General features: G+C 46.8%; 2 protein-coding genes and 1 non-coding gene across 3 annotated transcripts; 2 read left to right on the top strand and 1 right to left on the bottom strand.

Moving 5' to 3' along the window:
• Positions 1–1683: 1683 nt before the first annotated feature.
• SNIP1 (Smad nuclear interacting protein 1) lies at positions 1684–14208 on the bottom strand. Its single transcript, XM_029227299.1, has 4 exons — positions 13961–14208; positions 12453–12555; positions 4425–5023; positions 1684–3444 (listed from the first exon to the last, which is right to left on the bottom strand). Exons 1-4 carry the CDS (start codon positions 14176–14178, stop codon positions 3180–3182), a joined length of 1185 nt encoding a protein of 394 aa, XP_029083132.1. The 5' UTR covers positions 14179–14208; the 3' UTR covers positions 1684–3179.
• On the top strand, positions 5468–5572 carry LOC114900058. Its single transcript, XR_003794685.1, has one exon. It is a non-coding gene; the product is annotated as a U6 spliceosomal RNA (small nuclear RNA).
• Positions 14209–15428: 1220 nt separating the features above from the next.
• DNALI1 (dynein axonemal light intermediate chain 1) lies at positions 15429–23192 on the top strand. Its single transcript, XM_029229819.1, has 6 exons — positions 15429–15560; positions 16096–16241; positions 17805–17974; positions 19014–19192; positions 19529–19693; positions 21851–23192. The coding sequence occupies exons 1-6, from the start codon at positions 15480–15482 to the stop codon at positions 21884–21886; spliced, it is 777 nt and encodes a 258-aa protein (XP_029085652.1). The 5' UTR covers positions 15429–15479; the 3' UTR covers positions 21887–23192.
• The last annotated feature ends 62 nt before the right edge of the window (positions 23193–23254 follow it).

The raw sequence follows: 23254 nt of genomic DNA, 5'->3' as shown, positions 1-23254 counted from the left end.
CAGTTATCTGATTACTCTGCTTTCCCTTATCATCAGGATATAATAAAAGTATTTAAAAGTTAGATCACCAGTTGCTCTTAATGAGTTATCCTTTGTCAATGTCAGAAAGAGGGAATGAGAAAATGACTGGGAAGAGGCTCCTGGGGAAAATCTGAAGATTCTGTCCCATACCTCGGCAGAACTGTGGGCCACCACAGAGGATTTGGGGGAGGGGCTCAGAAGCAAAGGGCCGTTTTGCAGATCGCTTGATTTTAACAGCTATGACTTGCAGACAAGATAGCCAGGGTGGAGAAAGGGTGGGTGATAAAGCAATTGCAAATAGCTAAAATGAACATCAGTTTCTAAGCAATGAATTAATTCAAGAAGAAAGTTTTAGGATTTTGTCAACTTCAAATGAGAAGTCTGCTGGTGATATCTGGCTTTGGAGATAAGTAGTATCTTTTCTTTCCCTTTCTCTTAAAAAATAAAAAGTGTGTGTGGGCAAGGAACACCGTCCTTGGCATGTTTGGCATGAAGAATGTTTGGCATGAAGAATCTCTTAATCCAGGAAGCAAAAGTCTACTACACAACTGGGACCTTTTATTGAAAATGTAGGCAAGGACTTGCCTGGTGGCACAGTGGTTAAGAATCCACCTGCCAATTCAGGGGACACGGGTTCGAGCTCTGGTCTGGGAAGATTCCATATGCTGTGGAGCAACTAAGACTGAGCCCGAGCTCTAGAGCCCTCGAGCCACAACTATTGAGCCCTTGTGCCACAACTACTGAAGCCCACGCGCCTGGAGCCCGTGCTCCGGAACAAGAGAAGCCACCGGTATGAGAAGCCCGCACACCGCAACGAAGAGAGTAGACCCCCACTCGCCGCAACTAGAGAAAGCCCGCGTGCAGCAACAAAGACCCAATGCAGCCAAAAACGAATAAATAAATTTATTAAAAAAAAATGTAGGCAAAGTGGTCATCTATCACAATGTTCACCAGGATGGTGCTTGAAGCCAAGCCTAAGGCTGCCAGGAAGCAGTAGTTACACAAATTGAACACGGAGGCCCTGGAGTGAGATGCCACATTAGCCCCTCATCCCAGGAAGAGAAAACCATCAGCCTGGATCAAGAGAAAAACTCATCAAAACACAACATTTTAGACATGCAGGTATGTAATAGTGCCTCCAGGGGCCAGGGCACATTGGGTGAGGATGCTAATTGCTCTTACATTGTTTCTTCCCTCATGTAACCTTTCACCTAATTAACCTTATTAAGTGTTCACTCTTCAAAGGGGATCTTTTTTCTTTTTCTTGCCACGACACACAGGTTGTGGGATCTTAGTTCCCCGGTAAGGGATCAAACCCGTGCCCCGTGCAGTGGAAGTGTGAGTCTTAACCACTGGACCGCCAGGGAATTCCCCAAAGGGGAATCTTTTCATTTCTTTTGAATAAACATTAGTCAGCAGCCCAGGATAGTCAACATTTAACCCTGAGTACATCTAAGTATGTGAGACCTCAGTGGAAAAACAGTGGTAAGGAAGACCATCTAATAATGTCATTAGTTTCCACCCAAGAGAAACAGTTAGCAGGAGCACTGACTTGCATCATCTCTCCTTCCTCCCATCCCACCCCCCATCACCACCTGAGGGTGAAACAGCAGGGACAGGGGTCAACTGGTATGAGGCCCACTATGTATAACCTGCCCCAACTCTTGACTATTCTGGGAAGGAAAACCCCTTCACTGCCAACTCAGAGAGCACTGCTGCTTCAACAGGACCATGGCTCACTCGCTGAAATTTGAAGATCTGGATTCCAGTGCAGGGTGAGTCCTATCACCCCCAGGGCACCCTCCACAACTGTCTACTTTTACCTCCAAAATATTGATACAAAGATTTCTTTAACAGCAAATATACCTATGAACACAAGGTCCTCTGTGCTAGGAAAGAAGTACTCTTTGAAAGGGGGCTATATTTACAAGTTTTATTATTTTTTATTCCAAAAATACATATAAATGAAAACCTGCTCTTCAAATGCAGGGAGGCCTTTGCCTATAATGCAGTATTACATTTACATCACAAAACATTCTCACAGGAAAAATCAATATGCAGCTCTTTCACACACAATTTTTTAAATATATACATACACACACACACACTCACACACACACACACACACACACACACACACTAGATGTAAGCAGTTATGACTTTTCTACTTACACATATTCCTCTGGTGGAAAATTAGGAAACTGGGCTATTCCCAATTGCCCAGGTAAATACAACCTCTCCGAACATTTTTTTAAAAAGATGAAAACATGTAAACCACACAACACATACACGTTGTTAGAATAAAGCAAGGACCCTGCCACATAAATGACAGTGTGTTTCTCAAAGAAGGAAGAATGGAGATAACCTCTAAATAAAAATGCAAAGTTGAAGATCAAAATTGTTCTGTACATGCTCCATGGAGAAATCAGAGTTCTCTCATAGGAAACAGATCCACGACCCATTTCAGCCTCTCGTGACATGTAATGAGCACCCACTGGTAGTGGCCATGACCTTCCTGTACAGTCATAAGCTTAAGCAGGCTCCACAAAGCATCCGTTTAAGTCCAACAGTCAATAATGAGGTCATGTGGTAAATCTCCCCCACCCCCCTGCCCACCCCCAAACAACGAAGTGCAAAATCAATTTCTGTGACTCAAGAGCTCAACCAGGTCAAAGCTTTGGTATACTCGGGAGGCTGTTTTGGTGATAACCAAAGCTTAGTAAGATTCTCTGTTCAGGGGTCTGCCCCCAAGACAAAAACAAACCCGGTCCACAAAGCTTAACAACAATATAAATAAAGTAACTGTACAAAGAAAGCAAGCCACAATCCCCTTCAACCAGGGCTTTATAGTTTCCTGCACAGTAGTTCTGAAAGCACCAACTCAAGCCACGATGCTTCTACTAAAACACGATGTGTTGGTGAGACTGCTCAGAAAACAAATGCCCACAGCATGTGCATGTGGCTGATGTGCCACAGAAAAAAGTTCAACCAAACATAAGTCAGTTTTCTTACACTGAAACGTAAGCTGGTCAGCAACAGAAGAAAGACTTAAGGCAATAAGAGGCGTTACAGAGAGCACGGCGGTGCCCTCTGAGTCAATCCCAAAGCTTTCGCAGAAAGAAAAGGTCTCTCGAGAGTTTGGCTTGTGCTTCAGTCTGCTAGCTGTCAGATACCTCCTCCTCCTCCTCGTCATCCTCGTCTTCTTTCCTGTCCACTTCAGATGTGTCCGAGGACTCGTGGAGCAGAACATACTCTCTGCTGCTGAACCCAAATTTAAGGACATCCTTTTCCTTCAGTTCGTAGTATCTCTGTGGCTCAATTCGCTTGTTGTTCAGGAACGTTCCATTGCCTGAGCCAAGGTCAATGATGTAGGGCTTCACCCTGCGGCCAACTGTCCCGTCAGCACGGGTATATTCCACAAGCCTAGCAGGGATAAAGGAGAGAAACCTGTGAGTGAAATCCTGCCTCAGATCATCCAGCTCTTTGCTAACAGTCTAGATGATGTAAATAACCTGGCTTAGACACAGTTCAAGTTCAAACTCTAGGAAGTCAAGGGAAAGGCATGGCCATGGATTCAGAAATTGGGAGCAAGTAGAACTGGTGAGAACTGGTCACTGGGTGGGAAAGATTCATGGTAGATCAAAGCTTAAAATGCAGAATCCAAGGCCTCTTGCCATGGTTGAGAAATACATTTTTTTGCATTTTTTGACACTTTTTGCATTGTTTATAATCAATATAATGCTTCTTTTACCTATATCTCAACATACTTTAGCTTCTGCCCCAATGGGAATAAACCAGTGGATTTGGACTTCAGAGTCAAGGGAACAGATGAGATGATCAAAACTGTTCAAATCAAAATTGATTTGAGCCAGAGTTCTACTACAGTGATCATTTATTAGGCAAGCCACTTGGCTTTGCTGAGCTTCATATTCTCATCTGTCAAATGGGGTATTAATACCTGTCCTCGCCTCCCCACTGGATTGTTGTGAACATGCAACAATAACAGATGTACTGCGGAAACTGTCAAGATACAGATTCAGCTAACATATGCCAGGCACTCTCAGCTTTATTTCCATTTAACCCTCATAACAGCCCTGCGAGGCAGGTAGAAACCGAGGCCCAGAAGACTGGCTCGCCCCAGGGCAGACACCTGGTAAGTGGCAGTGGCAGGATTCAAAATCTGGATTTCTGACACCAAGTTCCAGTCTGTTACACAAATGTAAGCAATTATTTGTGTAAAGTGATTATTCGTTAGATGAATAATACTCCTTAAGACTAACACTAGATACGAGGGGTATGGGCTTCTTGTGCACACACCGGCACACAGACCTCAGCGATCCTAACTAACCGAGATGCCGGGCTTCTACTGGCACTTCAGTTTCCCTCCGCAGATGTACACTCACCGGTACTGAAAGACGGCGTGCTGCTTTGAACAGGAGGGGTGATCGATGGGAATGTCTGCGATGCGGCGGTGTCGGCCCAGGAGGTAAGCGCTCTGTCGGTGGATGTACATCACTGGAAGCACCTCATCATTTTTAAAGGGGTAGAGACGCCACCGTTTTTTGGGGATACGTGCTTCCGGGGGCTCGCTGTATTTAATGACTACACCCCGAAAGGTGTTGGTGTCCTCAAGAAGTGCCCCAGAAAGTTCAAAGCTTGGCTTTTCTTTAACAGGCACTTCTTTGTCTTTGTTGTTGCTGCCAGGGCCAGGCTGAGGAAGTGAGTCCTGAGATGCGTTACCACCGGCTTCGTTCTTCTGGCGGTGCTCCCGGCGCCGGGTGTTGTGAAACTCCCGCTCAGCTTCCTGCGCCTGTAGGTTCTGGGCATCTCGATCCCGTCCCTGAGGCTGCCCGCTGCCAGGCCTCTCGCCTGAGCTTCTCCTCTGGTGGGAGTGGCCGCGGTGTCTGTCTCGGTTACTGTTCCTAGCTCGCCTGTGTTCCTGTCCTGAGGGTTCTCGGTGCGGCCGATCCTCCCGGCCTCTCCGGGGATGATCCTCACGTTCCTGAAATTCAAACAGATTCAAGAAAGTAAAGGCCGTGCATAGTCTATGAAGAGAGCTGCAGTCAAAAAGTCATTTGTGCTTTGGACTTTGGCATTCAGAGCAAAATGTCCCACAGAAATAAGGTTACCAGTGGTGGTCATGTCCCCTTGCAAGGCCACCACACAGAGCAGGTGCCCTAGGCTGCTGCCCAGCTATAGCGCTAACAGTGCACACCCACGTTCAGAGCCCAAGAAACAAGAACACCTATAGGCAAACTTAGCGGGACATGCATACAGAATCAGAACTAACAGAGAGAGTTAAGTAGTCACATACAAGATAATTACGTAAAAAAAAAGCTAGCTTTCTCTTATGCCCAAAAGGAAAATGTAATAGTAATTTTAAAAGATCCGATTTCAATACCCAGAATAAAATTAAGAAATATGCAAGACATATAGGAAACATATAGTGCTCGCTTCAGCAGCACATATACTAAAATTGGAACGATAGAGAAGATTAGCATGGCCCCTGTGCAAGGATGACACGCAAATTCGTGAAGCATTCCATATTTTTAAATTTGTGGGTTTTCTTCTCCTGTTTTTCTGCCTTGTGTCAATTTTATTATTAGTGTAGCCATAAGAACTCAAGAGGGGTAGCAACAGTACCATGACAGGTTTATCCTGACAAAAATAAACAAGCAGTTAATTTTGAAACATTAAAAAAAAAATAAGAAACCTATAAAAATTTACTACAGTTGACCCTTGAATAATGAGGGGGTTAGGGGCACAGGGGCACCAACACTCCAACTAGTTGTAGTCGGCCCTCTGTATACCTGGTTCCTCTGTATTCAAGGGTCTGAATCCACAGATTCAACCAACAGGGGGCATGGAGTACTGCAGTATCTACTATTGAAAAAAAATATGCATATAAGTGGACCAGTGCAATTCAAACCCATGTTGTTCAAGGGTCAACTGTAACAGATATATTTTTTAAAGATCTGAAAAAAATGAGGAAACACGATGGTTTCTTAAAATAGCCTCAGCACTGAAAATCAGCACAGGAGATAATGGGCAAAGGATATTAACAAGGAATTATCAGAACAAATAAATATTTAATGAACACACGAAGATAGGCTTACCCTGATTAATCTAATAACTAAAGCATTAGAGTTCAAGAGGGGGGCCCCCACACACTATGAGCAAGGCTGCTCCTCCTGGAAAGGGGTAGAGAGGAAATCCTGAGCACCAGGACTGAGACCTTGTCTCCACTCCCCCACCAATCCCACCCCCGCCTCAAGGCCTTCTCCCTACCATACACAGGGGTCAAGTAGGGGTCTGCTTGCTCAGAGCAGGACCCAGTTTTCCTAGACTTCCAAGCCTCCAGAGACAAGTATCAAGAGGCAGGGAGCCTCAGACACCCAACCCTCCTACCCCAAGACATTCACAAGTTTGCCACCACCATCTGCCTTGAGTTCACCAGAACTCATCTCATTATGCCCTTTATCCCTGATTCAATGAGTCGCTGTAAGAAGTCACAGATTCCAGGTCATCACCTCTACCTCCCTTGTACTCTAATCCCCATAAGGCTCTGTACATCAAGGATTCTGTCCCCAAATCTGTCCCCTTCTTCAACTCCTGAAGCTGTTGTTGCACTATGCCCCCTGGAATGGAAGGCTCGGCAAAACTGATCTACATCCTCCAGGTTTTCTCGGATCATTCCCATCTCCTTTCGCTCTAACAGAACCCTGGCTCTGCCCTGAGCACACTGCTCCCCTGCAGCTCCTCAAATGGTGGCTGTTTTTCTCCCTCTGACCTCCCCCAACTCCCACCATCTCTGGGTCTGGACATATGGCAGGTGTCATCCTTGCTTCTCACTGGGTCCGGACATATGGCAGGTGTCGTCCTTGCTTCTCACTGCCAATTCCAGAACACACCCCACCCTTTTCTTTCTCCCTAAAAAACCCAGCTGTGAATCTCCCGTAAGACCACTGTCACCCATTACTCTCAGCGCTGCTGTCATTTACTAATCCTGAGTCACTTCCCCTCACTTTGTGCCAGTTTCACTTCCAGCTCAAGCCATTCTCTCCAGCATTACTCTTGGTCATTTCGATAACGTGCTGGCATCTCTGTTCTTTGCATTTCTCTCCTCCCATTACCTTATTTGTCTCCTCCCTTCTCTTCAGCCACTCACCCCCATGGTTATACATGGACTTTTTCATTTCTAATAACTGCAACCCCTCTATAATTTCCATTTTAAGCAGTCCTCCTTCTGCCCATCTTTCCAGCTCACACTTTACCCAACTCTAACAATCCTTATCCCAATAAGACTCATCCAAGCCTTTGATCCTCTTACCTTTGCAGTCCCTCGCTCTCTTCCCTTCCTAACTTAAATTCCATGGTCAAGGGCTTCCCTGGTGGCACAGTGGTTGAGAGTCCGCCTGCCGAAGCAGGGGACACGTGTTCGTGCCCCGGTCCGGGAAGATCCCACATGCCGCGGAGCGGCTGGGCCCGTGAGCCATGGCCGCTGAGCCTGTGCGTCCGGAGCCTGTGCTCCGCAACGGGAGAGGCCACAACAGGGAGAGGCCCGCGGACCACAAAAAAAAAAAAAAAAAAAAAACCATGGTCAAGCAGTATGATCACTCCCATGTGGAGATATTCAAATCCTTTGCCCCTATGCCATTCTGTTGCACTGTCCTGGCAAAACCACAATCAGCATTAAGCACAGCAAAGTGGCTAGAGAAAAAACACAAACCATTCTGAATGGTCCTACCTTAGAAGCATGACCCCAAGCCTCCTTAATGATGCCCAGCAAACATCCTACATTTTCTTGATCTATTCATTTTCCCAGATGACTGTTTTACCACTTCTCTGTCCTCAAATCTCCTACATGGTCTTCCCCATCCCTTATTTACTCAGAAGGGATTTTCTACATCCACCCACCCATCAGTATCTGTACCCATATACTCTGTCTTCCCTCCCTGTGACCATAAGGAAACTATCTGTGCTTCTACCTAAAGCCAATTCCTACATCTGGGAGCTTCCCTCTCATCCAGAATATCACTCCAGTGATTCTCATCTCTCTTGTGCATAATCTGCTTCCCCGTTCTGCACTGGATCATTCCCATCAGCACAGGCACCTACTCTTCTCTAGAACTCATTTCCCATGTCAGCTTCCACCCTATTTCTTCACTCCTCTTTGAGTAAAACTCCTCAAAACAGTTTTGTTTTAATCAGTCTCCAATTCTTCTCCCATCTTCTTTTGAACCCTCCAATTAGGCTTCACCCTTACTACTCCACTAAAATTGCTGGTCAAGGTCACCAATGACCTCCATGTTGCTAAATCCAATGAGCAATTCTGTCTTCGTTTCTAAAAAGTGTATACCAGGCAAAATAAGTAGACACTATGGAGAGAATATGACAAATTACAAAACCAGATAACACAAAATAACTAAGATTTCAACATATACTCTCAATTATTGATAAGTAGGATAATATATATTTTTTAATGAACATCTTTGCATAGAATACACACACACACACACACACGCCCCAAAACATAAAGGAAAAGAAGATAACGTTAAGTATAACAGAACCTTGAAGTATAAATATCAAACTATTAAAACGGCTACTTCCGGGGAGTGAGGTGATTTTTTTGTTTGTGGGAAGGGGTGCGATTTTGAGGCTAATGAGAAAAGTAACCATACACTGCATGAACCATACTCTCACTTTCTACTTTACAGAATTCTGTGTTATGATGAACAAGCGAATGATAAATTTATTTTTTTCTGAGGTTTCCACAATCCTGTTCCCCTCCTCCTTTTGTTTTAATTGAAGTATAATTGATTTACAATGTTATGTTAATTTCAGGCGTATAGCAAAGTGATTCAGTTATACATACACACACACCCACACACATATATTCTTTTTCAGATTCTTTTCCATTATAGGTTATTACAAGACATTGAATATAATTCCCTGCGCTAGATAACTTTATTTTTTTAATGGTGGCTGAGTGGTGCAGAGGAGAATATCTGTAAGTACAAGTCATGCTTAAGTCAGAGGCTGTGTGCCCTCTTACAATCCAGGTGAAAGTCACTGACTTTCAGCTGCCTGTCAAGCGCTCAAGCCCTTTTGCTCAAGAGCCACTTCCAAGTTTCCAGCTGATTAATACAATGAAATCAGCTTTTTAAAAGATAATCTGAGGTCAGGAGGGAAGTTAGCATAGAAAAGCAAACTAAGACACTTCAAAATAACAATAATCACAAAACAGTTCCATGCGATAAGCCCCAGGATTCACTGTAAAGTGCTGATTTAGAAACCAGAGGTAAAGAGCTGCAAGTTGAAAAAGTCAAACATACATACATACATATAAATAAATAAATAAATCAGGGAGTAAAATGGTGTTTACTAGGAGATGGGGGGCGAGAGGGTAAGACTGATGGTATTTAAGGGTACAAACTTGTAACGAGTAGTAAATAAGCCATAGAGATCTAATGCACAGTATAATGAATACAGACAATAATACTGCACTATAATGATGTAACGTGGTAAATATTGCTTCAATGGCAATCACATTACGATATATAAATGTATCGAAGTAACACAGCTTTGCACCTTAAATCTACAAAATGTAATATGCCAAAATTATTAAATCAAAAAAGTAGCAAGTTGTACATAAACACACACACACACACACACACACACAAAACTACAAGTGGTTTGAGAGGTTCTATCTGGGTACTGGGGTTCCAGTGGCTGAATTCTGAGATAGCCAAGGCGGTGCCTGACCAATTCATATAACAGACCATCAAGACTGTCTGGCTTTGTATCTTTTTAGGTAGCAGACAGTTGGCCCACAGTCTCTCAAAATCTTAAGAAAATCCATTTTCTTAATGCCAGTGTCTCTATTTGCACTTTGTAACAAAGAGCTTCTTTAAAAAGAAGACTGAATGTTTGTCCATCAGGACTGAGGGCGAAAAGCAAGAGCGTCTGCTCTCACTACTCTTATTCCACATAGTGCTGAAGTCCCAGACAGTGCAACAAGAGAAAACAAAATGCATACACACTGTAAAGGAAGAAATAAAACTGTGCCTATTTGCAGATATGATTATCTATGTAGAAAATCCCAAGTAATCTACCAAAAACCTCCTAAAATAAATGAATGAGTTCAGTAAGGTCACAGGATATAAGATAAACATACAAAAATCAATTATATTTCTATGTACTAGCAATGAACAAGTAAACAATGAAATTTAAAATATCACTTACAGTCACTAAAACAAATTACTTAAGTGTAAATCTGGGGGCTTCCCTGGTGGCGCAGTGGTTGAGAGTCCGCCTGCCGATGCAGGGGACGCGGGTTCGTGCCCCGGTCCGGGAGGATCCCACATGCCACGGAGCGGCTGGGCCCGTGAGCCATGGCCGCTGAGCCTGCGCGTCCGGAGCCTGTGCTCCGCAACAGGAGAGGCCACAACAGTGAGAGGCCCGCGTACCAAAAAAAAAAAAAAAAAAAAAAAAAGTGTAAATCTAACAAAACACGTATGGGACTTGTACACTGAAAACTACAAACACTGATGAAAGAAATCAAAGAGCTAAATAAACGGAGACACACCTATGTTCATAGACTAGAAGGCTCAATATAATAATAATTTAAAAAACCCGACTCACCCCAAAATACAAGTTTAACACTATTCCAATCAAAATCCTAACAAGATTTTTTTTAATAGATATAAACAAGATTGTTCCCACCTTATAGTAAAACAAACTTAAAATAGACCAGGGACTTACATGAAAAACATTAAGGAAAAAACAAATCTTCAGGATCTAGGGCCAGGGAAAAAGTTCTTAGACATGACACCAAGAGCATAATCTACAAAAAGAAAAACAGATAAGCTGGACTCCATCTAAATTAAAACTTTTGCTCTGAGAAAAATCCTGTTAAGAGAATGACCAGAAAAGATACAGACTGGAAGAAAATACTGGCAAACCACTCACCCTAAAAGGCCTAATATCTAAGAATATTAAAAAAGAACTCTTAAAACTCAATAGTAAAAAATCCCCAATAATCCATCTAGAAAATAGGCAAAAGATCTGAAGACACATGTCACCTGAGAGGAAATACAGATGGCAAATAAGCGCATGAAAAGATGTTCAATATCATTAGCCATTAGGTAAATGCAAATTAAGATCACAATACCACTATCCCACCTGTAAGAATGGTTAAAATAAAAAAATGGTGCCAGTAACAAATGCTGGATCACTCACATGACAGGTGGAAATGTAAAACGGTACAGCCACTGTTATGGACTGAATCGTGCCCCCAAATTTATATGTTGAAGTCCCAACCTCCACATCTCAGAATGTAACCAAATTTTTTGTAGATAAGCTCTTTGAAGAACTGATTGAGTTAAAATGAGTGAGACCCTAACCCAACACGGCTGATGTGGTTAAAGGAGGAGCTAGGAGCCAGGGATAGGAGCACAGAGGGAAAGGCTATGTGAGGGCACAGTGGAGAAGGCAAGCCAAGGAGAGAGGCCTCAGGAGAAACCAAACTGCTGAAACTTTGATCTCGGACTTCTAGCCTCTAGAACTGTGTGAAAATCATAGGTTCCGTTGTTTGAGGCAGCCAGTCTGTGGAATTTTGTCATGGAAGGCCTGGCAAACTAACACAGCACTCTGGGAAACAGTTTGGCAATGTCTTAAAACAATTAAACCCACAACTACCATACCATCCAGCAGTTGCACTCCCGGGCATCTGTCCCAGAGAAAACAAAACTTACGTTCGCACAAACACCTGCCCACAAATGTTTACATAGCAGCCTTACGTCTAATAGCCAAAAAACTGGTAACAACCCAGATATTCTTTAACGGGCAAATGGTTAAATCCACACCACTGAATACGACTCAGCAATAAAAAGGAATGAACTACGGAGAGAGGCAACAACCTGAATGAATCTCTAAAGAATTTTGCTGAGTGAAAAAAGCCAATCCCTAAAGGCTTGTACTGTGAGATTCCATTTACACAGCATGCTTGAAGTGACAAAATTATAGAAATGGAGAGGAGATGAGAAGCTGCCAGGAGTTGAGGGGTAAGGGTGGGAGGGAACTGGCCGCGACTATAAAAGGACTACATGAGGGATCCTTGTGATGGAAATGTTTTGTTCCTTGACTGCACTGATGTCAACTTTTTGACTGTGATACTGTTCTATAGTTCTGTAAGATGTTACCATTGGGAGAGACAGCCACTTCTGTATTATTTCTTACAACTGCATGTGAATCAACAATTACCTCAAAATAATAGGCTTAACTTAACAAAGCAAGCAGGGAAAAAAAACAAACCCAGTTTTTAGAAAAGCCCATCACAAGTACAGGAGAACACATACACAACACTCTTTAGCTATGATGGGACAGGCTCTAGGTTTGGGGCCAGTATGAAAACATCTCAATCCACTTACCTGCTTTACTTTGACCGTTGAGTGGTGAGGACTTCGGCTTCTCTTACTCCGGGGAGACTTGCTTCTTCTCCCTGAGGACTTGTTTTTCTTTCTGGCTGGAGACCTGTTCAGAGAATGATACATGCAGATTTTATCTCAATTTTCATTCCCTAATACAAATTAGCTTCAAGTATCAGGCTTACCTACTAACACAAACACCACATTTGTGCAGGTCTCTGCTGATCACACTAAAGGAGTACGGAGCTTCACTTTTCTAGCCCTAATGTCTTCCACATACATAATTGCCTGATGGAACTTCTCACATAGATGACATAACTCTAGATTCCCATCCCCTCAAGAAACTTTCCTCTGTCTTTGCCATCTGGGTAACTGGCGCCACCCCATCCACCCTGTTCCTCAGGCCAAAAACCTAGAAGTCACCCTTGATTCTTTTTCTCCTCACCACGAGCAGCCCCCCACGCTCCTCTCCCACACAATCACACTCACTCACTCAATCAATCAGCAAGTTCTCTGGCTCTATTTCCTCCATCTCCCACCTCATTCCAACCACTCTCCTTGATCTCCTGGATCCACCCCCCCACCCCCCATTTCTAGAAGGAACACAATTGATTCCACTTCAAGTTCTTTGCACAGGCTATTCCCTCCGCCTAGATCTTTACAAAGCTGGATTATTCTTACCATTCAGGTCTCAGGTCAAATGGTGGACTTTTCAGAGAGTGGTTCAGGGAGAACCATTTCCCTCTACCCTCTCACTATCACATTACTGTTTTTACCTACCCCTAACGCTTGTTACTAACTGAAACTTTTTTTTAAATTTAATTTGCTTGTTATTTTGTCTCAGAGCTACGGCACGGTCAGTTTCACCAAGGTAGAGATCATCTACGGTGTTCATCCTTGCCGCCCCAGAACCTAGCACGGTCTTCTTTTTTCTACATATACATATGTATATTTTTTAAAGTGTTACATAGATATTTTTCCACATTATTTTATAACCTACGATGGTCTTTAGCACATAATAGGTACTCAGTAAAACTACGTCGAATGAATTAATAAATGAACGAGTTTAACAAGAGACAATATTTTTCCACAGAATATTAGACAGATCGCCTAGGCCCTCGATATGTAAACTTCTTGGGGAAGATAACTGAAAAGGTAACTCCCGCACTCCGTTTGCAGGCAAATGGGGAAAATCTTTCATTTCAACTTAAACGATCATTGCTTAACGAACAACTTAAACTGGACCATACCCGGTGAAATGCTGGGTACCCAGAAATGGAGGGACGAGATCCTGTCCAGCAGGCATTAGGCGCTTAACGCCCAACTATTACGCAAGTGACAGGTACCAGAGTAAACGTTCCTTAACACAAGCACAACCGGTCACTTCTATCGCCTTAGGATTAAGTCCAAGCTGCAGCGCTCAGCGTTCAAGGTGTGTTTCTGGTTCTAGCCCTGTCCTCCTTTCTCAATGAACCCGACCTAAGGTCCACCCCGGGCTGCTTCTCACTCACCGGCTACCTCCTCGGGCTCGGTTCCCGCGGTGACTCGGGCGGCCCGACTCGCCGGCCGGTGGGGACGGGCTACCGCCGGAGGAGTCCGGGCGGCGGTGCACGGGAGGCGCGGATTCCGGGCTGAGGCGCTCCTGCTTCACCACCACCGCCGCCACCATGTCCCCGTCCCGGTGCCTTCGTCGGCTCCCCCGATCCCGCTCGCTCTTCACCTCCTTCATACTAAGAGACCTGCGGAGCCCAGGAAAAAGATGTCCGTAGCACTCCTGTCCCCGAAGGAAATGACGGACCTGACTCTAGGACTTCCGCTTCCGAGTGCACGCTCTCCCAGAAACCCTCGCGGCGGAGATAACGCGATACGATTCTGGAGTGGGAGGGGCCTTAGTGACCCGACTCGAGAGGCAGGAGATTTAAGTTTCAAAAGCAAACTTTTGTGAAAAAGCTACTCTCAACTTTGGGCACTTAGGCTGTTTCCATCTCCGGGCTATTGTAAATAGAGCTGCAATGAACATTTTGGTACATGACTAGAGGCATGGACATATATACACTACCAAACGTAAGGTAGATAGCTAGTGGGAAGCAGCCGCATAGCAGTGATATCGGCTCTGTGCTTTGTGACCGCCTGGAGGGGTGGGATAGGGAGGGTGGGAGGGAGGGAGACGCAAGAGGGAAGAGACATGGGAACATATGTATATGTATAACTGATTCACTTTGTTATAAACAGAAACTAACACACCATTGTAAAGCAATTATACCCCAATAAAGATGTTAAAAAAAAAAAAAGCTACTCTCAAGGATGTTTGTTGCCCTGTTATAGTAATTACGGAGCACAGAGACAACCTACATGCCCAGCGATAGGAAAGATGTTATGTCGCCATTCGCAATGCTATTTACAAACTATATGACAAATGGAAAAAACCCTGACTTGTTAAACGAAAGAAGCAAGATACAAAATTGTGCGCAGTGTGTGATTACATTTACGTTTGGGAATACCAAGGAAAGAGGAAGAGAAGGAAATGCAATCACAGATGGTAGCCCGTGGGCAAATCATTAGTATTTCCCCTCTGTTCTTGCGCTTTCTGTTATGTTGTCATTTCTCCACTTACTTAAAAGCCAATATTTTTTAAAACCCGGCAACTTCAGATGCCTTCCTCTGGGAATCTTCCCCAACCCTTCGCTGAGGGGTCAGATGATTCCCATTTTGAAAATGACAAAATTGAGGGTCAACGAAGGTGATCTGCACCTAATTCAAATCACGAGCTAGACGCAGCACAGGGATTCAGAACTGATGTTTTCCCTGCTTCCAAGAGTACCAAGACGACCCCGTGAGCAAGTGGCCTGGGAAACTAAGCTAAGAGATCTTTCCGCGAAGGCTAAGCAGAAACTCTCGCGCTGCTGGCCCCGCCCCGCCCCGCCCTGAAGCCCCGCCCAGGTCATGAGGGCGGAGGGGAGGTTTCCATGGCGACGGCAAACAAGGCCCCAACTGGAGGGCCGCAGCTGGGCTACTACTCCCGCCGCCGCCATGATTCCCCCCGCGGACTCTCTGCTCAAGTATGACACCCCGGTGTTGGTGAGCCGGAACAGGGAGAAACGGAGCCCCAAAGTAAGGACGGGTCTCAGAAGGTGGGGTTGCACGAAGCTCCGACGGGGAAAGACCGATCCCTGCCTTGAGGATCGGGAGTCCCGAGGGACAGAGGCTGCAGTGACTGGGGGTAAAGGGAATTGGGACGGGAGAAGGAGGATGGGAGAGCGATACAAGAAGCCCAGATGTTGGGTGATCCCACAGGGCAGATTTAGGATGGGGAAGAAAGTCACAGGGAGATGGATGGGGCTCACCCTTTTTCACGGTAGCCCTAAGAATAGATCTGGGAGTGATTGCCCCATCACTAGAGCAGAGGCCTGAGCCGCTGTGCCAGAAACATTTCTTCAAGAAGATACAAGCATTAGGTTGGGGTGGAACCAGAGATTCTTCGTGGCCTCCTCCAGCTCTGAAACATAACTTTGGCTGAGAAGACGGGGGAAAGTGAGCTGGGAAGAGGGGAGGGATGTGCAGGAGAGCTGGAGCAACCCAGGGGGCCAGGGTGTGTGGAGCTGAGTGTCTGAATCACCTCCTGCCCCAACTTGTCCCTCCCTCTCAGGCTCGGCCACTGAAAGTCAGCCCTCAGCAGCCCGGACCCTCAGGTCCCGTCCCACAGCCACCAAAGACCAAGCTCCCCTCAACTTCCTGTGTCCCAGATCCTACAAAGCAGGCAGAAGAAATCTTGAATGCCATCCTGCCCCCGAGGTAAAAAAGCAGTGGCTGGGAGGAGGCCCAGGCTTTTGCATCCCTGAACTTGGGGATGTGAGAGGAGGCACCTTGTCTCTGTTTCTGACTGAGGTTTCCTCCCAGCATCCTAGAGTTTCTAGAGCTTGCACATGGCTAGATCCTGGGAATGTGGGTAGCGGGGAGACCTCTTCTCTATCTACCATCATTTCCTGAGTGCTCTCACCCAGGCTTATGGCTTTAAACATCACTTATATGCTGATTTCTCCCACAGGTCTTTCTGCAGCCCTGTCCTCTCCCCTAAACTCCAGACCTATATATTCTACTACTTCCTCATTACCTTCATGAAGATGTCTAATAGACATCTCAAACTCAACATGTCCAAACTAAATCATAATGTCTTCCTTCCCCCAACCAGCTCATTCTCAGTCTTCTCCTTTCCATTAGGGGCACAGGCCACAGTTCATTCCCTTTGATCTCTCACATCACATGTCCTGTCCTTCATCACATTCTTTTGGCTTTCCCTTCAAATTATTTTCCAAATCTGACTGCTTTTTACTCTGCTTCCACCATCTATTTTTTTTTAATTTATTTATTTGGTTGTGCTGGGTCTTAGTTGCGGCAGGCGGGCTCCTCAGTTGTGGCATGCGAACTCCCAGTTGCAGCATGCGTGTGGGATCCAGCTCCCAGGGATTGAACCCGGGCCCCCTGCATTGGGAGTGCGGAGTCCTGAGTCCTCTAGGAGGCCTTCCTTCAGACTCCTTTCTAAAAGGAGAGCTCCCTTCTTCACCATCCCCTTACCCTGCTTCTTTCTCCTGCAGCCACAAAGATCATTGTGATCACAGTGCCTTTCAACTGTTTTTATGTAATAAGTTGACAGCAGTTTTTAAAGTTATGATGAAAAGGGGAAACAGTAAAAGCCAGACTGCAATCTCCTCTGAAATGGAGGTCAAAGGAGGGGAGGGTGTTTTTCATTTGCTTGCCTTTCAACAATGCATGGAATCCTCTCCCTCATGGTGGTCCTGCCCTCAGGCCCCCCCTCGTGATTCCAGAACCTGGCTGTGTCTCTGACACAAGGTTCACTACGGGGGGCCCATATAGGTACACACCCCCAATACATACATTCACCTATCTCTGACTTTAGTATATGTGCTGCTGAAGCGAGCACCATTCACCTCTTTCTGGCTGGCACAAGGTTTATAGTCCCCTGTGTCTCCTACTCACAAGTCAGTGGGAATTTCCGCCGGGCCTTCCGTTCAGATCAAGCAACAACCACCATCAGTCCGCCCTCAACATGTTAGGAGTGTAAGATCTGGACCATGGATGACGACTTCACAGAGGGTCGTGGGAGAATGAAGATAGCCTAGCCCCAAGATAGGGGCCCCGTGGAGGTGGCACAGTGGGTGTGGCTTTGGAGCCACACACTCATCAAGGGAGAAGGAGATGGAGGATTCTGGTGGGTCGGGGACAGAGCCGCCCCTCACTCCTCTCAGGCAGAGAGCGCAAAGGGCCATCTCTGCTCACATCCTGAGGACCCTGTCTGGTGGATGGGGTGCGCTCAGCCTGGCTGTGTCTGTCCCGCAGGGAGTGGGTGGAGGACACGCAGCTATGGATCCAGCAGGTGTCCAGCGCCCCCAGCACCAGGATGGATGTGGTACACCTCCAGGAGCAGCTGGACCTGAAGCTGCAGCAGCGGCAGGCCCGGGAGACTGGCATCTGCCCGGTGCGCCGGGAGCTGTACTCGCAGTGTTTCGGTGAGTGGTCCTCGAGGGAAGCTACACCACCCTCTACTGCCTCCTTCCCTTCCCTTCGCACTAATCCAGGCCCTGAGTCCCCTGCAGCTGAAGCCTGCCCCATCCTGGAATGTCTGTCTCCCCCCACCTGCCCCACCCAGGAACTGCTAACTGTGCCCTCTCCCCCCTCCCAGCCCACCTCTCTTACCAGTCCCGCACCCACCCTTGTCAGTCACCGTGTTCCTGACGACCTGCTAGATCTTAGTTCCCCGACCAGGGATGGAACACGCGCCCTCTGGGGTGGAAGCGTGGGACCACCAGGGAAGTCCCAATATGTTAGTTTTTTAATCAGAAAGATTTAATGTTCTATATTTATATCCATCCATCAACATTAGGCCTTGGTCCAGAAAAATATTTCAGGGTGATTTGTTGTGACCCGACACACGCAGGGATTTGAGATCTCCCTCCTCGGGTGCTGGTGTCAGATGACTGGCCCTCGGTCTAGTCTCACCAGCCCATGTGGACTCAGACATGCAAACCGCATCCAAACCCTGAGGCAGCTGCACGGGGCTAGCGGGCTCCCTTCAGTCTGAGTGTGATTCTGGTTTGCCCTCCCAGTCGGCATTTATGGAGGAGATGGGTGGGCAAGCTCTAGACCCTGCTGTTTCCAGCCCCAAACCAGTCCAGCCAAGGGGCCACATAGGAGCTTCCAGCTGCTTTAAAACAGCCACCACGTTTATATTGAAAAAGTCAGAATTCTTTGAATAGCACCCAGTTTCTGCCTAACGGTGGGAGAGTGGGCCCCCACAGCTGCAGACAAACCTGGGCTCTTGTCTGCCTCTGCGCTGGCCAAACCAGGCTTGCTGATGGCCTGTACTCCCAAGTGCCAAGTTCAGAGCAGTGGCTGCATGGCAAGGCCCCTCCCTGAGGCCTGTCTCCAAATGAGGAGGACATACCCTAGTGCCCTTCCGACTTCCCGGTAGGAAGGTGGTTCGCAGTAGGTGCGGTGCATTTCCCCGCCTGCCTGCCTTCTCCGACCTCACCACGTGTGCCTTGGCAGATGAACTGATCCGCGAGGTTACCATCAGCTGTGCGGAGCGAGGGCTGCTGCTGCTGCGAGTCCGGGACGAGATCCGCATGACCATTGCTGCCTACCAGACCCTGTATGAGAGCAGCGTGGCATTTGGCATGAGGAAGGCGCTGCAGGCCGAGCAGGGGAAGTCAGACATGGAGAAGAAAGTGAGTGGTTTCACCAGGAGACTTTGGCCCTCTTCGACTCTTCTGTCAATCTCAGGGCCACAGCTCGTCATTCCAGCACCAAATTCCGGCCTCCTAGGTGCTCTCCCATCACCTTAGTGAGGACCCTTTGGTTCAGTGTCACGGCCAGTCGGGCCGTGGCAGAGTTGTCTCCCCTTGGACATGCCCTGCCAGTCACTGACCTCCCACTGGGTGGCAGTACAGACCCTGGCAATGCCTGGGGTTGGACAGCTGTGTCCCAGGTCGCCTTCACCCAGGCACTCACACCGCCCCGTCCACTTGGCGACGTCCCAGCATGACTGGGGATTCTGTCCTCAGATTGCAGAATTAGAAACGGAAAAGCGAGATTTGGAGAGGCAAGTGAACGAGCAGAAGGCAAAATGTGAGGCCATCGAGAAGCGGGAGAGTGAGAGGAGACAGGTGGAGGAGACGAAGCACAAAGAAGAGATTCAGTTCCTGAAGCGGACTAATCAACAGCTGAAGGTAATCAATGCCCAGGCCCAGGTGGAGCTCCTGCCACCCCATCCCCGCCCCCGCCCCCGCCCCCGGCCCTGCCAGCCGAGCAGGCCAAGCATTTGGTTCCTTGTCCTACACTGACTTTCAATACTGCCAAGGAGTAAAGGAAGCTGACTCTTTTGGGGAGAGGTGAGGGATCATTTCCCAGATTCTCTGTCCATCTCCATCCGGCTCTGAAGAGAGGCTGTATTCTCAGCTCTGGCTCCCCAGTGGAGGATTTTTTTCCCCTTGGATAAAAGTTGCCTATCGTCTGGGAGAGGTGGCTATGTCAAGAAGCGGGACGTCTGTCCCATGGCAGCTGGCGCTTTGGAGACTTCTTAGAGTGGGCTGAGTCTCTCCAGCTGGCTTTCATGGGAGTGCTTTCCTACCTGCAGTTCCCTCTGAGGCCCTGCATTCGGGGCGGGCTGGGAAGGCCCTTCGAGAGGGAAGAACCATTTCAAATCAGGAACCTTCCCGAGGTCTGTGGTCAGAGGAACTCAGCTGTAGGCACTTTTCATCAAAACCCTTTTGCTGATGGTATACTTTTATCCAACTGAGCTGAAGGGAGGGAGGGAGGGGGACTAGTGAAAAGGGCTGGGCTAGGGGCCAGGCTTCTGAAGCTCCAGGCTCTCTGTCTGGTCCAAAGGTTCTCAGAGGGTTGTGCCCCAAACCAGCATCATCCTCATCACCGCAACTTTCAGAAATACAAATCACTGGGCCCAGCCCAGAGCTACTGAATCAGAAACTTTGGGGTTGGGGTCCAGCAAGCCATTCTAACAAGGTCTCCAGGTGATTTTTTTTTTAACCTTTTATTATGAGAATTTTGAAACACAAAGTAGAATAATGCAGTACACATCCATGTGCCCATTACAGAACTTCATCAATTGTCATCATTTTGTGAATCTTGCAGAAACAAGTGTTAATTATAATGAGATAAAACAGGATTCAAACTTCGCGGAAAAGAGTAAAATATAGTTTTTTTTTACTAACAAATGGTGAAGGTGGGCAGAATCACTGCATGGTGCAACATTCTCCATTCTGATGTTTGCCAAAGTTTGAGAACCACTGCTCTAGATATATGGCCTATTGACGTTCAGTGGCTGTCTCCCATGGCCCTGGCCAGGAGGGGCTCCTAGACGTATCTCCTTTTCCTCCCTAGTTTCATAGAAGCTTACATTCTTGCGATTGGCAGGCTTGTTGGTGCTACAAGCCAAGGCCAGGCATTTGAGATAAAGAAGGGGCTTGTGTTAATTGCTAGTGGAGGATGACATAGATTTTCTTGTTGCTGAGTTTAACAAAACAAAGAAACTTTCACAGCCAGATGTGAACCTGTTTACTTAGCAGTCTCTGAAGCTGCCTCCCTTATCTGCCATATTCTTTTATCATAAGCTCAAGTTTCTCCGTTCCTCCTATGGTATTGGCGGCAAGAGCAAAGCAGAATACCTCGGCATCTTTCTAACATTTACAAGCAACCTTGGAATCCCCAGGGTGAAGGACTCTTTAGAAGTGAGTTATTTTTATTGGCTCAAAATGCACTGCAAATAAAGCAGTGTTTGCAGTCCGCAGAATAGACCTACTTAGAGATCTGTTCACACACCGTGACAGTGAATTATTTTACTGGCTGCCAGAGGAGCAGAGTAAATAACTCCCAAGTGTCTGAAGCTTTACGTACAAGATGGACAGCTCCCTACTCACTGGTGGCAGTTTTCTCTAATTGGGTATCAGGTTGTCTCAGTGGCTGAAACTCTGCTGTTTCCAAAACCTCTTGTCCCAGCACAGAGCTCCCAGGCTCCCAAACCAGAGAGCCAAACGTTTAACTTAGCAGACGTACTCAGGCTTGAAATCTGAGCCTTGAAAAGCCACTATTTCAACAGCTTTTGTTCAATTTCCTTTTCAATGCCTTATATTACACACTGAGCAGCTATTGTATGGAAACCAGGACAGCTCTGATTTCTCCTAATGCAGCAAGACTGAATGCCAAGCCAGAGACCAGCTCATCTAGAAAATACGGAGTTGGGAATGAAGGGAAAAACACTTGGGGTGGCAGCATTTGGATTACTCTTCCCGGAGACTTTTATCACCTCTCAGCTATTTGTGTTAGGCTGCAAGTTTCAAATATTAACGGAGTTTGGTTTTGTTTTTCAGGCCCAACTGGAAGGCATTATTGCACCAAAGAAGTGATAATTTCCATATGGGTCTCAGCAAGCACTACTACCCCATCATAAGCCCTTTGTAATAAAAAGCTTCCTGAGTGAAGCCATACCCCTCCCCTGGTCCCACCTACGTATTTGTCAGAAGCCCCACCACCGCCCCAGTGTGGTGCAACACCTACAGTCTGGCAGCCAGGCTCCGGGCTGGACGACAGAAGGCAGTGTGGCCCAGGAAGTCTCTGTACGTGGCCAACCTTGGGATTTGCCAACTCCAACGGTGAGACTCAGAATGCATCCCTTTTGGCTGTATCCCTCTCAGATGGAGCAGCTCCTTTCTCACTGTCACTCCATACTGTCACTTATTTCCAGCCACACGAAGCTGCTTCTCTGCCCCGCAATTCATCTTGTCCCTTAACCCGGGCTCCTCTGGCCTCAGTCTTGCCCTTATTTGATGTCTTTTCATCGTCCCTACTCCAGTGCAGTTCTGGTACCTCATTTTGGAGTTTTCGGTTTATACCGTATCATCTTATCCCCGCTTGCCAAGTCACTGGACCCCATCCTCCTTAGTTTTGGACTGCCTGGGTAGGAGGCAATGGCAGGGTCAAACCCATGGGTTTCGAGAAAGTAAACATGTGCTGGAAAGAAACACAGGTCACGGTGTCCACTGTGAGGTGCCTGGACCTCGGCTCCTCCCCCGGCACTGATTGGTTCACCTTGCTCTGCAGACAATCAAGCCCCAGCCCTACAGCCTGACTAGCCCAGACCTCCCTCTCAGTACTAATTTTTCATGACTGGGCCACGGCCTGCAGACAACTGCATTTTACTATTCCTCGTAAGCTAAACTCAGTTTGGAGGTTCAGGAGTCTTCTGATTTCATAGACCCAGAAGACTAAATTAGTGACATAAATCCTTCATTCCAGGGCACACCAGCAGCTCAATGAGTGCCATCATTCAGTCACACTTCACAACTAGCATGACTAAGAAGGCACTAACATCTCCCCTCAGTTAGAAGGCCTCAAGTGCTCAGCGTTCTCTTGGAGAGGCGCTCGGGTCGGATACCTGTCCCGGCCAGGGCTTCCAGGCTCACTGGATGAACTGCAGTCCAACAAGAACAGCTGTGTTCCACTGAGTCAAACAAGCCCTCTACACTCTAATCTCAAATTTGAAGTCACAGCTTTTACCCTCATCCAGGTGTCCTGAGGAATTAATCCCCAGGTTCCACTAAAATGGCCTGTCTGTGCTCTGTCATTTTCATGGGAAAGAACTGTGGTCACTGAGACGTGCTAGTCCCATGACTCCTTGACAGTGCAGCACTCATGGTCTGTTAGGTTCCCCTAGCAGACTCAACGACGGACAACACAAGTTGCTGTGGCTTTTTCTTCGTATTTTAAAGCCTAGG

Source organism: Monodon monoceros, unplaced genomic scaffold (assembly GCF_005190385.1).
Source record: "Monodon monoceros isolate NGI ecotype Baffin Bay Population unplaced genomic scaffold, NGI_Narwhal_1 Super_Scaffold_18, whole genome shotgun sequence".
In the NCBI taxonomy this organism is placed as follows: Eukaryota; Metazoa; Chordata; class Mammalia; order Artiodactyla; family Monodontidae; genus Monodon; species Monodon monoceros.
This window is presented reverse-complemented; position numbering and strand designations above follow the sequence as displayed.

What these genes read in the sequence shown, in the direction of transcription:
- SNIP1 (XM_029227299.1), bottom strand. Translation starts at nt 14,178, where the DNA reads ATGAAGGAGGTGAAGAGCGAGCGGGATCGGGGGAGCCGACGAAGGCAC. An exon ending in CAACGGTCAAAGTAAAGCAG is followed by an intron (nt 5,024 to 12,452) that starts GTAAGTGGATTG and finishes TTTGAATTTCAG; the next exon opens with GAACGTGAGGATCATCCCCG. An exon ending in CACGCCGTCTTTCAGTACCG is followed by an intron (nt 3,445 to 4,424) that starts GTGAGTGTACAT and finishes TATCCCTGCTAG; the next exon opens with GCTTGTGGAATATACCCGTG.
- DNALI1 (XM_029229819.1), top strand. Translation starts at nt 15,480, where the DNA reads ATGATTCCCCCCGCGGACTCTCTGCTCAAGTATGACACCCCGGTGTTG. An exon ending in GCTGTACTCGCAGTGTTTCG is followed by an intron (nt 17,975 to 19,013) that starts GTGAGTGGTCCT and finishes GTGCCTTGGCAG; the next exon opens with ATGAACTGATCCGCGAGGTT. An exon ending in GGACTAATCAACAGCTGAAG is followed by an intron (nt 19,694 to 21,850) that starts GTAATCAATGCC and finishes TTTGTTTTTCAG; the next exon opens with GCCCAACTGGAAGGCATTAT.